The following is a 14,312-nucleotide window of genomic DNA, read 5'->3' as shown; positions in this document are numbered from 1 at the left end:
CTTTTAAATATAATATATATTACTAATGATAAATTACTTCAAGATTTTTATGTAATATTTTATTTTGTTATTTTTATTAAGATAAAATCATCAAAATTAAAAAAAACAAATTTTAAATATAACATAGTTAAATAAAAATTCCTGTACTATATATAATATAGATGAATTTATTATGGAATATTTTATTTAATTGTGATGTAACTAATGAGGTGTTGATAAAAACCAATCAAAACTTAGAAAACATCCATGTAGGATGATGACGTGGTTTTACCATAATCCTTTAAACATCTTTATTAATATATATAGATTTAAAAATTAAACATTGACATTGTCATAAAACATACAAATCCAAAGTCTAGGGATGAGTTTACTGCTTCACAAGACGGAGGAGCTCGGCTTCTTCCCCATCCCTCACCCAAAGTCAAAGATGCTCTCTAATCCGGACATTTTACTGAAATGATCCATCTAGATCGCAGCAATTTCTCAGGTACACCACTAAAAAAAGTAATTTTTTCTTTCAATTTTATACAACTTCTTCGTTCAAAAGGTTCGAAATATCCTTTTGTTTCATATTTTTTACGACTTTTATGGTGACTGTTATATAACTAATATATGACTAAAAAAAGAAATATTTATGATCGTATAACAATAGTTATTTTTTAAATTTGAAAGATGTATTTTTTGCAAACTCATTTAGAATCAATTGCAATTATATTTAGAATTAATTATGATGTCGTAATTACAACTGTTTTTTGAATGGATAAATTATACGGTTTCATTAAGGGTAATATGATCTTTTCAAAAAGAATTTAATGAGTTATATTTTTTTGTGGTGTACACTTGAAATTACTGCGATCCAAGTCCGTCATCCAAGTAAAATGCCCTCTGATCCAGCACGAGTTTCATCTTTCGAAGAACCCTTTATCCTTTATTTGATTTTTTTTAAACATCGGTCATTGTATATAAATATATGTGCACTATTTTAATAAATAATAATTCAAAATGGTTTTTATGATTTGACGGGGGATGTGAACAAGTTGGAATTTTTGTTATTAAAATAAAAGGAAGAAGAGAGGGATCCCAGGAAGAGAGCCATTGAGACAGTTGCGTCTCCTCGTCCGAAGAGGTAATGAAGAACAGTTGACTTATGGAACAAATCCGAACGAACCTCATCTTTTAATTTTTTCTGCAACGCATGCATTCTCTTTACTCTCTGATTTTTTTGGGTTAATTGAAATGCGAGATGGGTTTTAGTCTGAAAGCACTATCCATCTTAGTGACTCTGTGAAATCTCATTTGTGAGAGAAATGGATGTGTGAATCTTTCGCCTGCGCTTTTTACTTTTCGAGCTTGACGGGATTCAGATATTGCTGTACAGTTTCATCCCTGTATCTGATTGAATTGAATCTGGGTTTGTAGATCGATCGTTGTGTTGACTGGAGAGAGATTTCCATGGCTTCTTCCCAGCCGCAGCCGGGTAGCCATGAAAACCATATAATCAGTCAGATCCTTGACGTCCTCAAAAAGCTGCAAGAGTTGCAGAATCCAATCAACAGATCGAACCCTCCGGATTCAACTTCAGCCGGAAATTGGTCGCTAGTAACATCGGCGAGCGTTGGTAATCCTCCGAGCGGTGGCAGTGGAGCCGACAACCTCGTTGGGAACACACAGTTGGGGAGAACACAAAGTACACCTCTTCCTCAGAGAAAGGAGGTCAGCCTTGACGAGTTGATTCGTAAGATAGAGTCATGTCAATCAACTGAAGCGCGATGGGATTAAGCTGGAAGACCTTCAGCAGCAGGAACATCTTTAACTTGATGTGTCAGGTACCCTTGCTGCCCGACAAGCAGAAAAAAGGTGCATCAGATGCTCAGGAAGACGACGAATACCGTGGAGGCAGAGTCGATGTCTACTTGCCCGGTATCCATAAGAACAAGGCAGACCTCACTCAGACCGAGACCTACGCATCAGTGATCAAGAACTTTAAAAGTCTTGATATTCAGCACATGCTGTGCCTGTTGAGTTTTGCTGTTTTCCCAGAGAACGGAGTGATGAACAAAACGATGCTGATGTATTGGTGGATGGCTGAGGGCTTTCTTCCTGTCGAAGACGCTGGAACATCGGTGGCAAAAATCCTCGAAGATTTTAAAAAGATGGGTCTTATTGAACCCGTTGAAGATGAGCGGAAGATGGAGCCTGCTAGTTATAAGATGCCACCTCTCGTGCATTCTGCAGTGGTTCGTCTCTCGACTTCGGTGGGTCTTTTCGATATTTATGATGAAAAGGGGAAGCCGGCCATGAAAAAATCGGAAAAGAAAAAGGTATGCCTTGTGGAAGGGTCATCGAGCAAGGATGAGACGAAAATCACGAAAATGCAGCCAGGGGACATCGAGACCGTGTTCAATGTGTCTGAGAGGTTCCCAGATTTCACGTTCAAGTGGTTCAAACTGATGAAGACGCTCAAGGTTCTCTACCTCGGGAGATGGGAGAGAACAGCCAAACGCCACATCGAGGTCGAGAGCCCCGAGCTTATGAAAAATCTGAACTCCCTGAGTGAACTGAGACTCCTGAGTTTACAAGGTATCTCGAGGATCGAGAGGCTTGATGATTCGGTGTGTAAGCTGCGGAAGTTGATCATCTTGGACCTGAGAGCATGCTATAACCTGGAAAAGCTCCCCGAGAAGATAGATTCGCTCGAGAATCTGATCTACCTAGACATAAGCGAATGCTATATGATAGACCGAATGCCCAAGAGATTGGCGTGGCTGGAGAAGCTCGAAGTTCTCAAGGGCTTTGTGGTCAGTGACGCCGACGAGGAGACCACCTGTAGACTGATCGATTTGAAGCACTTGGAGAGACTGAAAAAGCTGAGTGTCACCATAAACAAGACGGACTTCGACGTGAACAAACTGAAAGAGGCTCTTGTAGGGCTGAAAGCACTGGAAAATCTGAAAGTGGCGTGGGGAGGCATTTCGAAAGATCAGAAGGAGAAGAAAACGGGTATGGATCATCAGGCGAAATCTGTTGTGAAGAACGCCGTCAAAGCGTTATTTCGGCAACACGCAGGTAGGCATGGAGATGGCCCAGCGAATCCCGGTTATCGGTTGCATAAACTGGACCTGCAGTGTTTTCCCGATGCAGAACTTCCCGAGTGGCTTCAGCCGCGGAATCTTATTACGCTCAAGAAGCTCTACATCAAAGGAGGAACAGAACTCAGTGGATTAGGGGAGCTGCCAACGGTACCGACCCATTGTGGGGTTGAGGTTTTACGTCTGAAATTTCTTCCAAAGCTGCAGGTTGAGTGGAGAGACCTCAAGGGACTGTACTTTCCAAAGATGGAATTGTTGGAGAAGTACCAGTGCCCGCGTGTTGCGTTATGTCCCTGTGATGGAAAGGGCATCTGGAAAGTCAACAAACCTTGAATCGAGTGCCGTCCCATTGCCCATTGTCATTCTCCCATATTCATGTTCTTGAATTTCCCTGTTGTTTCTTCACGCTCTTTCCATGTTGTTACTTGTGTAATGTTTCTCCTTCGGACATTGTGTTGTTGTTAAGCAACTGAAAGCTGTGATCATAAGAAACCATTGTCTCTCAGTGTCGGAGCATAAATGTGGAGCATAAATGTTATATCTGGTGATCTATAACGTGCATACGACTTTGGACAAATCATCTCTGTCATGTCTTACTGAAACGGATTCGGTTTCAGATGTTGTCTTTTTATTTTTACATCATCTGTAGACTAAAAACAACAATAGATAGAGAATAACAAATCCTTATATATTTTCTAGACATCTATTCATTTTTCGAACGTTATGTTTCTACCGAGCAAATGAGATTATTGAAAAACACTTTTGAGATACAAAAAAAAAACGATGATATTGGTTTGCTCTCCATATATGACCCAAACAACTTGTTCATAACAAAACAAAACCTTTGATCATTGTTTTGCAAGAATAACCATCTCAAGATTTCTGTTCGAATATGTCCTCTCTTCCCACAGTAATAGCAGCTTCTATGCTCTTTTTGCTTTTGAGAGGTTCGCAGATCCATTTTAACTCTTGGAGTATTTTTGACAGCGCCAAAAGTACTTCGTACTAAGTCAGGTACTTCTCGTTCAAGATTTCCTCCAGACACAAATGTTGGGTGATATTGCTCCTTTCCCGCATATCCAAGCCCCGATTGATCTCGTGCACTCCTTCCCTGTCCAAGTAGATGATCCAACTTACCAGTTCCACTTCCAAGAAGATGAAGATTTTTCTTGGTCTCTTCAATTTGACATCTCATGAGCGATGCTTCTTCTTCTTTTTGGGACAATTGATGTTGAAAAATCACAACTTTGGGCATCAGTTCGGGCCGAGCTGCAATTGACTCGGGCTAAGTCAACTGACTGTACAAATCTCGATTTTCCTTTAGAGATTGACTCGGCCAAGTTGAATAACTCTGTCGATTCAATTGTCTGTACAAAACCAACTGGGGGTGAGTCAATTGTCTATGCAAAATTAAGATTTCTCTTTAGAGCACCAACTTGGGATGAATCAATTCTCTATGCAAAACCAACAATCCCTCACTTGATCTAATTATGATCTACTAAATATCTAATGACATGACCCTCATCCTTCGACGATGGGGGGAATTTCGTCAATAGATTAGCAATGTTATCTCCGTTGATATTTTACAAATTTATATATCTCATCTATCTATAATTTCCTTTATCAAGTGAAAGCGTCTAAATATGTGTTTTGGATCATTGATGTAATTTAGATTCTTTGGCTTGTACCACACCATTTTATCACAATATAACACAATAGAGTTCAGGATAGTTCTCGCATGCATTTGCTTTTTCGGATGTACCTTCTTGTTTGTTCTGATTTTCTACATTCTGCTTTTGCTTCTACTTACCCTTTCATGTACTATTTCCCTTCACCTCTGCTTTCAATGCTCTTTTGATGGCCTCCTCATTCCTTATTTAATGTCTCTGCTCTTAAACTTGAATAGGACTAAGAACCTCAGACAACTTCAAAATTTTCAAGTCCTTAATGTTCTCAAACGAAGCCAGAGTAGCCTCGAAACTCTCTGGCACTGAAACCATAACCTTCTTCACTATCTTCTCATCACCCACATTTGTACCCAAGATCCGGATCTAGTTTGCAATGCCAACCAATCTGTCTATAAACTCATTCACTGTTTCATTTGTTTTCATTTCCTATCTCTCAAAGTCTCGAAGTAAATTCATGACCTTTATTCCTCTCATGCGTTCATCTCCTTCATACTCCTTCAACAAGTCTCATATTTCCTTGGCACTCTCCAGTTTCATAATCTTTGTGAAGATCGAAGGAGACACAACCAACAATATGTAGGCCATGGCATTTACTTTCCTTGTAACTTTCTCCTTGTGTGTGTTTATTTGGCTCAACGTAAGATTGATTCCTAATGGAGGGACTTTAACATCTTCCCACACATCTGAACCCTTCGAAAATACCTTCATTCTCACCGCCCAAACTTGTTAGTTTTCATCGTCAAACACAACCGCAGAAAGGCTTGAAGCTTCGAGCGTCACTTTGATCCATTTCGAAAACAACTTCCACACAGTTCCTTGAAGAACAACGCAGTTCTGATACCACTGTTGCAAATCGAATTCTCCTCTACACCAGAACACTTTCTTGGGTACTAATCAAACTCGTGAATGAATAAATGATCAATTCTGTTTCGGACTCTATTTTTTTCTGAAACTTTCTGCATTAACATTCATTAAACTTACAACAACCACCCATATAACTACATCAAAGAAACTGACTAATGCAGTTACAAATAAAAAAACTGACAAATACAGGGCTAACAAGTTCTGCAATAACCAAATACAAACCAACACTAAAACAAACCGAATTATTGAACCAGACAACATAAACTCGGGTCTGCAATATCTTGAGTCACACTTTAGCTAAGATCTTGTTAGGGTTCAGAATTCTCAACAGCTCCTTAGAGGAATTCCAGCAGCTCTATTGAACTCCAAACCAGGTACACTTTGGATAGCTTTGATTAGAGAGAGGCTCCTACTCTCTTCCCCACCCAATTCTCAACCAGAAAATCCCTAATCCCCTTTCCCCCTCCTCCTCCTTTCTTTATACAATCCCCTCCCTAACAGAATCCTCTAACTACTACCAACCCTAGCGAAACAACTAACAAAACAGCCAAACAAATGTCAACACCTATATGCTATCTACACAAACAAACAACCACCTCACTAGCTGCGTACCTTTACCCCTAATCATTCTATAGTACTTATCAATACTCCCTCCTTCAGCTTTAGCTTGTCCTCAAGCTAAAATCCCTGATCTCTTTCGGTTGCACCACCAGCTTCATCTTCGGACTCCACCCCTTCTCTCCCTTCCACTGCCTGACTTGTCTCTTCTTCTGCCAAGATAACTTGCAATTCTTTCTGCTTACATTTGTGACCAACAAAGAACTTTTCATCACATCTGAAGCACATTCCTTTCCTTCTCTTCTCTTCAAACTCTGCATCTGACATCCTCTTGTATGTCGATTTCCTTTCCTGTCCTGCACTTTCAACATTTGTTTTCCTCTCCCATTATCTGTTTCCCTTTCTCTTGAGAGTTGTTTCTTGACAGCTGACTTTGCAGCTTGCTCTGAATCCCCTTTGACAATGACATCGTCCTAAACATTGAACCTAAATTTTCTGACCTCATATTCTTGCTCTCCTCTCCCCAGTTCTCCATGCAAACAGTACTGAGCTTGCTTCCCTCAATGCTCAATGCCACATCTACAATCTCATCCATCCCTTTTGGTCGAAACACTTGTAAGATCTCCTTGATTTCAGGTTTCAATCCATTCTTAAACGTGCTATCTATCATAGGATCTGGTGTGTGCGGTACTTGAGCTAACAATTCCTCAAAATCACAGAGATATTCCTCAATCGTACCTGTTTGTCGCAAAGAGAGCAGTCTGTCGAACGGTGAACCTATTTTTTTTTCTCCGAACCTTTTTATCATCCTCGCTCTTACATCAGTCCAATCTCGGAATGGATTCTTCCCATTCTGGTAATCGTACCAGCTCAGCACATGTCTGTCAATGCTCATGGCCGCAAGTCTCAGCTTCTCACTCTCTGAACAACGTCCCATATCAAAGTATCTTTTTGCTCTTGTAATCCAGGCGTTAACATTCATACCTTCGAATACTAGCATCTCCATTTGTTTGAAATGCGAATTACTGCTCCCAATGAATCGTTCTTGATGACACGATTCATTATCCGCTTCTGTCTTTGGAATCGGATCCTTACTCTCTTGTTCAACCTCCTGTACTCGATCCTCTACAATTTGCGGCTCTGGATTGCCACTAGTTCTCGGACTTGTGTCGCGAACACCTTGCGATCTTTCCTGACTTGTTATCGGTGGCGGAATCGTCTCAGGACCAGATCCCTGACGATTTTGGATCCCATCGACCATTCGACACAGTTTTTCCTACATTTGCTCCATCGAATCGATTTTCGAACATTGTTTTTGCAGCTCATCCATTTTCGCACACTGCTTCTGTAGATCTGCCATTGTTTCTTCGATTTTCTCGCATCTATCATGGACCGTATCTTCCAATTGCTCCCAACGTTGCGTGTTGTTCTTCGTCATGGCTCAGACTTGCTCTGATACCAATTTGTTAGGGTTCAGAATTCTCAACAGCTCCTTAGAGGAATTCCAGCAGCTCTATTGAACTCCAAACCAGGTACACTTTGGATAGCTTTGATCAGAGAGAGCTCCTACTCTCTTGTCTTCCCCACCCAATTCTCAACCAGAAAATCCCTAATACCCTTTCCCCCTCCTCCTCCTTTCTTTATACAATCCCCTCCCTAACAGAATCCTCAAACTACTACCAACCCTAGCGAAACAACTAACAAAACAGCCAAACAAATGTCAACACCTATATGCTATCTACACAAACAAACAACCACCCCACTAGCTGCGTACCTTTACCCCTAATCATTCTATAGTACTTATCAGATCTTAAGCTAGCAGAGTGCGTGACACTACGACTGATGAATGCAAATTGTATACTAGCGATACACCCTTCAACAAACTCACCCTACTCTCAATGAGAAATGCAGAATAAATATTCTCACCGTACCTAGATATCATTACGACCTCCTAAGAAAAATGATGTAATTTGCTGTTTGTACTAAATCAAATACAGAAGAATTATGCAATGGAGCAACAGACATGCAGAAAATATAGCAAATGAAAGTTGCAACTTATTATCTACAAGTACGAATCACTCTGTCCACCCTGCACTTGTTTTGCCAGGGAATAGAGGAAACGGGTAAGGGACTTTTCGGCGGCCACAACAGCAGCACTGATTTTCTTCTCAGTCTCCTCGGTTACAGATTTACGTCGCTCTTGAGCCAAACGCAGATTCCGAACAAGCTTGCGTAATTCCTGTCAAGGCAATGAAATCAAAACAAAGGCAGAAGAAGAGTCACGACTAAATAAATAAACAATGATGCTCTGGAATATGACAAACTTGTAGAGACTATTGACCTTATAGAGCAAACTTTTGAACAGCACACTAGGTGTAGGTTTCTTTGTAGATGAGGGGGTGTTTGTTAAGGTTCTGATGCTCGAACCACTCCTTAGAGAAACTCCAGCAGCTTTATTGAACACCCAAACCATACACTTCGGATAGCTTTGATTAGAGAGAGGCTCCTACTCTCTTCCCCACCCAGTTCTCCACCAGAAAATCCCCCTTCCCTTTCCCCCTCCTCCTCCTTTCTTTATACAATCCTCTCCCTAACAGAATCCTCTAACTACTACCAACCCTAAGGAAACAACTAACAAAACAGCCAAACAAATGTCAACACCTATATGCTATCTACACACACAAACAACCACCACACTAGCTGCATACCTTTGCCCCTAATCCTTCTGTAGTACTTATCAATACTCCCCCCTTCAGCTTTAGCTTGTCCTCAAGCTAAAATCCTTGATCTCTTTTGGTTGCACCACCAGCTTCATCTTCGGACTCCACCCCTTCTCTCACTTCAAATACCACATCTCTTCTCTCTTTATCAGCCCCAGTCTTCCTCTTCTGTTGTGCTGACTGCAACCTCTGTTTTAACTCCTCCAACATTTGTGTTCCCGGTGAATTTGCACCAAATTTCATCACCTCATGGGAATCCACTTTCTGCAGAATTTTCATACCAAACTCTCTTATAATTTTCCCACTTTGATCAAAATATAACCGTTCTCCAACCCACACAGCATCATCCAACCTTTCTCTCTCACTATCCTTACTTTTGTGTGTTATGATGACTACACCCCACCACGTGGCTCTCCTTACCATCTTCCACCCACACCCATCAGGTACAGGTTTTTTCTTATCCATGAATTCTCCATAATCAGCACTTTTGTCTAAATCCCTGTCAACTCGTGTATACAGCCCCTTTTCCCCAAACTCTAAAACTGACCCGGACCATGAATTCACGCCAAGTTCTCACCGATATAGTTGAACTGTCTCCGCTTTCCTTCTCGAACATCTGGGCCTAGTCTCTGCGACCAAAACACAAACACCTTGTCTTCAAGATCCCAAAATCAAATCATCAGAGACACCAAGATAGCAGAGATTACAAAGCAACAATAGCAATACCTTCGCAAGCATCAATGCGTCGTAAACATCTTCTTCAAGCGACGCAGCTCTTTCTTCCACAAAACGCAGAAAAATAACAGGTTCGAGAAGAGATTCAATTACTTAAACTACAAACTTTCGGCGAAATTCCATGTCATTGCCGCGATGAAATTCTTCCGAAAAATTCAGATAAGTCACCTCAGGATCCGCTTGATCTGATCGTTGGAGAAGGAAGCAAGTTCCATACCCCATCGGACTGCCCGGCGAGCTTCGCGCTTCCGCAGGTTACGGCTCTTCTTCGCGTCGGACTCACCGATATCGTCATCGCCGCCAGCTTCTTCTACAATAACCGTCGGAACGAGAGCTTCCGCCGGCGGAGGATGGCGTTTCCGGAGGTTGAATCTACGGCGAGGCAGAGACGACGCAGTGGAGTAAGAAGTGAATAGAAGGACAGTAGACAGCGACGGCGGAGGAGGCAACTGAGAGACGAATTGATGGTGCGTTGCTCGGTTAGAGAAGTGATGGTGAAGCTGCGGCGAAAATTGCCTCATCGGTCGTATGAGTCGCGCCATGGGAGCTCTGACGATTAAGTCTCCATCGGTCGGCTCGTCGTTTGTCTTCATGAAAATTAACAAGAACCTATGATGCTGGATAAGTACGAATATATTTTCCTTATGCGAATTGGATACATAACATTTTTTTTACAACAATTAGATACACATAAATATCGATTATTAATTACATAAACATCCAAAGAGAGTAAAAGGATTTCCTTTTACTCTCTTTGGATGTTTATGTAATTAATAATCGATATTTATGTGTATCTAATTGTTGTAAAAAAAAATGTTATGTATCCAATTCGCATAAGGAAAATATATTCGTACTTATCCAGCATCATAGGTTCTTGTTATCTAGACAGACAATATTTCCCAAAAAAGTTAGTGCATGAATAATTTACATATGGAGAAATAGGAGACATACTATATAAGCTGGACGTGGAATATGCTATAAATGAAAATAAACTTGAATTACTTATTAGGAATATGTGGCATATATGAGAGGAGCTACATCATTTTTTATGAATATTTTGCATTGAATTTTGATGTTTTTGTAATAAATGCATGCGGTGAAATTAGAAATTATAGACCCGTACTTGGGTGATTAAATTTTCTTTATGTAACTAAATTATGAATTTGAAATTCGAAAATATATCCGTTAGGATCGATTTTTTAACCACAGTTTAAATTGTGTTTTTGTTTTTCATTTATCTTCTTTTGCTCGTTAAAAATCTGAATACTTGATCTCATCGGTTTCAACAATGTGAAGAGGAACGCTGAAACATCAAAGTCTCTTCTCGTGCTTCTTTATAACAATAATAATTTTTATTTGGTTCGTTAAAATAATTGAAGTGGTCACTATTTTTTTGGGGATTTTCCCTTGTATTTACTTTATGAATTAAGTTATACTTTTGATTTTATTTTATATATTTATTGATTAATGTTCTTTAAGTCTCGATTTTGCTTATTCATATAACTAATGGCTACACGTGCATTTGTATATATTTGTGTGCAGTGATATGAAAAAACAGTTAAGAGGAAGAGGGTATTTCATCTTGATATTAACGATTAATGAACGGTTCTGGTAATAGCAAGTGTCAAGGATTTAAAAGGTACACAGAATGTAATATGAATATTATAATATATATACTTATGTATATATTTTTTATTTAAAGAAAATCTTTACAAAAATATCAGATAAATATCTGAAGTATAAAATTTCTATATAAATATCTGGATTTTTCTAAAATTCTATATAAATATCTAGACTTTTGAAAAACTCCCAAATAAAACTGAAATCTGTTAATAACATCACCTATTTTTATTTAAAAAATACCTGAAATTTATATTTATTTAAGAAAATTTTTAAAAGTCTAGATATTATATATAAGATTTTTAAAAGTTCAGATATTGATATAGAAATTTTATAATTCAGGTATTTATATAGAATCTATATATATTAATAAAGGAGTTTAAAGGATTGTGGCGAAGACACCTAAGCATTCTACATGTCAATTTTTTAAATTTTGATTGGTTTATAAATCCTCATTAGGTACATCAACTTTAAATAAATAATTAAAATTAAAAATCTCATAATAAACTCATTTATATTATATATAGTATTGAAATATTATTAATTATGTTTAATTTAAAAATTGATCTTGCTGATTTTATCTTAATAAAAATAACAAAATAAACCATAATATAAAAATCTAGAATGTAATTTATCATTAGTTTTATATATTATATTTTAAATTTATTTGTTATCTTCATAAAAATAATAAAATAAAACATTACATAAAAATTTTGGTTATAGAATTTTATTGAGAAACATATGTTTTACTTAGTGTTAATACCGGTCCTTCAAAACTGTTGATATTTTCCATCGTACATAAGTTTCAAAATTTATTTTGCTTTATTACAAAATATGTAACAGACACATTGAAACTAATCAATGGTTGATCTGTGTAGTTAATATAACTTTTTAATATATTTAATTCTAGGTAGTTAATATTTAGTAGGGTAAAAAATTCAAAAAAAAACTGGTCATGTCACGTTCGAATACATTTATTGACTGTTATTTTATTGTTGGGACGTTGGATCGTTTCGCTGACTTCTATAATTTGTTCTTCCTAGAAAAACAACACCATAAAAAAAATTTCATAGAATTAAATATCCTTTAAAAATTCACAGACATTTTACTTCCCAGTCGTGCCCTGATCGATCCCTGATACTCTCTCCGACAACTCCAATGTCCGCCGAATCTTCGGCGTCTTAACGGGGAGGGAGAGGTTAATGTCGGCATCGCGATCGGATTTCTTGTGAGGAGAGAACGCGACAGGATCGAGTCGTCGCATCCGTTAACCATGCAGCCGTGGAAGATTCCGGCGGCTGCCATCGGAGAAGCTATCTGTTTGTCGGTGGTGTTTCGGACGAGTGTTTCTTCCATGTCCCGACATGACTTGATGTAATATTTTCCGACGTAAGTTCGGCGTGTGAGAGAGATGGTGTATGCAACACAAGAGGAAAACGAAAGACCATGCATAGCCCGCGAGGTCTCATTGAATTCTCTTTTTCCTTATCTTTTTCGATGAATTTCCTCCGATTATTATTCGTTGTCGAATGCGAAGGATTTCTTCGGGGCGCTTAGAGCAGCCCACGCAAGAACCTGACTCCCTGGTTTGATCGCCGAAGTCAAGAAGGCTTCTCCGAGCAGAGGAATCCTTAGAGAGAACTTTGGTCCAGTGAGTTATGATACATGAACTGCAATCTCTTTCTTTTATTTTTTTTTTCTCTGATTCAATAATAAAAACTCGCAATTCTGCCATGATCACAGTGGTTGGATGTCTAAAGCCCCTCTGAAATTTTACAGGTGGGAATTGCTCAAGCTTATGAAAACGGTGGAGCTGCATGTGTCAGCGTTCTAACAGACGAGAAGTTCTTCAAGGTAACTTATGTTATGTTAATATCATGTCTCCGATTTTGAGCTTTGCTGACAGCAAGAGTTCTGTTCTGTCTTGATTCGGTTCTTCTTCAGGGAGGCCTCGAAAAATTGGAAGCAATAAGGAGTGCCGGTGTAAAGGTCTATACTTAATTTGAAACCCCCCATTGGGTACTTCAGACAGTGATGATAACTTTCTGTAATGAAATGTGTATAATCTTTTATTCTCTTACTTTTGCAGTGCCCCTTCGTCGTAGACCCATTCCAAATGTACTATGCTCGGGCTAAAGGGTGCCGATGCGGTATTGCTTCTCGCTACTGTGTTGACTGATCTAGAGATTACTTACATGCTTAAGCTCTGCAATAGGCTCGGTCTCGCTGCACTGGTCGAGGTCTGTATCTTCCTCTTCATCAGATAATCGAGCGTTGAAAGTTTTTGCTGGACCCTTTTTCATTTTCGTGTTCGACCCTTAGGTGCATGACGAGAGAGAGATGGGTCGTGCTCTTGGAATCGAGGGGATCGAGCTTGTTGGCATCAATAACCGAAATCTCGGTAAAAAAAACCCGGGTTTGCTCTAATATCTCCCGTTATTTTTTTGGTCGGAAAGAGTTCGGACCAATCTTGTTTATGTTGTTGTTACAGGAACGTTCGAAGTTGACATAAGCAACACGAAGAAGCTTCTCGAAGGAGAGCATGGTCGAGTCATCCGAGAGAGAGACATGATCGTAAGTTACATTGCATCCCTCATTCTCGTTCTCATCCTTAAAAACAATCAAACCCTTCGGTTTATTACCCGTTCTTAACGATATCATATTGATTCACTTAAAAGGTGGTCGGAGAATCCGGTCTCTTCACACCCGAAGACATCGCCTTTGTACAAGAAGCCGGTGTTAGAGCGGTAAGCTTCAGACATCCATAGGCTGCTCGATCTTGAATCTTGAATTCTTGAATTCTTGGATCTTGAATCTTGAATCTTGCTACGTGAATGTGGTTGGTTCGTGTAGGTTTTGGTTGGTGAATCCATCGTGAAGCAGAACGACCCCAAGAAGGGAATAGCCGGCCTCTTCGGACGAGACATATCCAGATAGATAAAGCCCTGTTGTTGTCCCATCAGATTCTTTACATGTCCAAATAAGTACTACTAGTACTGTAATACATAGTAATCTTGTTTTTTTTTTATGTAAAAAAA

At 39.2% G+C, this 14,312-nt stretch overlaps 4 protein-coding genes across 4 annotated transcripts; 2 read left to right on the top strand and 2 right to left on the bottom strand.

Moving 5' to 3' along the window:
• Positions 1-1,796: 1,796 nt before the first annotated feature.
• LOC104798669 (disease resistance RPP13-like protein 4) lies at positions 1,797-3,639 on the top strand. The gene has a single exon (XM_010520843.1). The coding sequence runs from the start codon at positions 1,818-1,820 to the stop codon at positions 3,420-3,422; it is 1,605 nt and encodes a 534-aa protein (XP_010519145.1). The 5' UTR covers positions 1,797-1,817; the 3' UTR covers positions 3,423-3,639.
• A 1,656-nt stretch (positions 3,640-5,295) lies between these two features.
• On the bottom strand, positions 5,296-9,479 carry LOC104798668. Its single transcript, XM_010520842.1, has 2 exons — positions 8,541-9,479; positions 5,296-8,438 (listed from the first exon to the last, which is right to left on the bottom strand). The coding sequence occupies exon 2, from the start codon at positions 7,458-7,460 to the stop codon at positions 6,564-6,566; it is 897 nt and encodes a 298-aa protein (XP_010519144.1). The 5' UTR covers positions 7,461-8,438; positions 8,541-9,479; the 3' UTR covers positions 5,296-6,563.
• LOC104798678 lies at positions 8,262-10,215 on the bottom strand. Its single transcript, XM_010520854.2, has 6 exons — positions 9,823-10,215; positions 9,646-9,694; positions 9,497-9,548; positions 9,340-9,455; positions 9,049-9,183; positions 8,262-8,438 (listed from the first exon to the last, which is right to left on the bottom strand). The coding sequence occupies exons 1-6, from the start codon at positions 10,194-10,196 to the stop codon at positions 8,262-8,264; spliced, it is 903 nt and encodes a 300-aa protein (XP_010519156.1). The 5' UTR covers positions 10,197-10,215.
• Positions 10,216-12,547: 2,332 nt separating this feature from the next.
• LOC104798677 (indole-3-glycerol phosphate synthase, chloroplastic-like) lies at positions 12,548-14,312 on the top strand. Its single transcript, XM_010520853.1, is given in 10 exon segments — positions 12,548-12,604; positions 12,812-12,925; positions 13,054-13,128; positions 13,219-13,263; positions 13,364-13,408; positions 13,410-13,514; positions 13,597-13,675; positions 13,766-13,848; positions 13,953-14,021; positions 14,128-14,312. Coding segments are annotated over 10 exon segments (756 nt in total). The 3' UTR covers positions 14,212-14,312.

Source organism: Tarenaya hassleriana, unplaced genomic scaffold (assembly GCF_000463585.1).
Source record: "Tarenaya hassleriana unplaced genomic scaffold, ASM46358v1 Cleome56, whole genome shotgun sequence".
In the NCBI taxonomy this organism is placed as follows: Eukaryota; Viridiplantae; Streptophyta; class Magnoliopsida; order Brassicales; family Cleomaceae; genus Tarenaya; species Tarenaya hassleriana.
The sequence above is the reverse complement of the archived record's forward strand: the minus strand, read 5'-3'. Positions and strand labels throughout refer to the sequence as shown.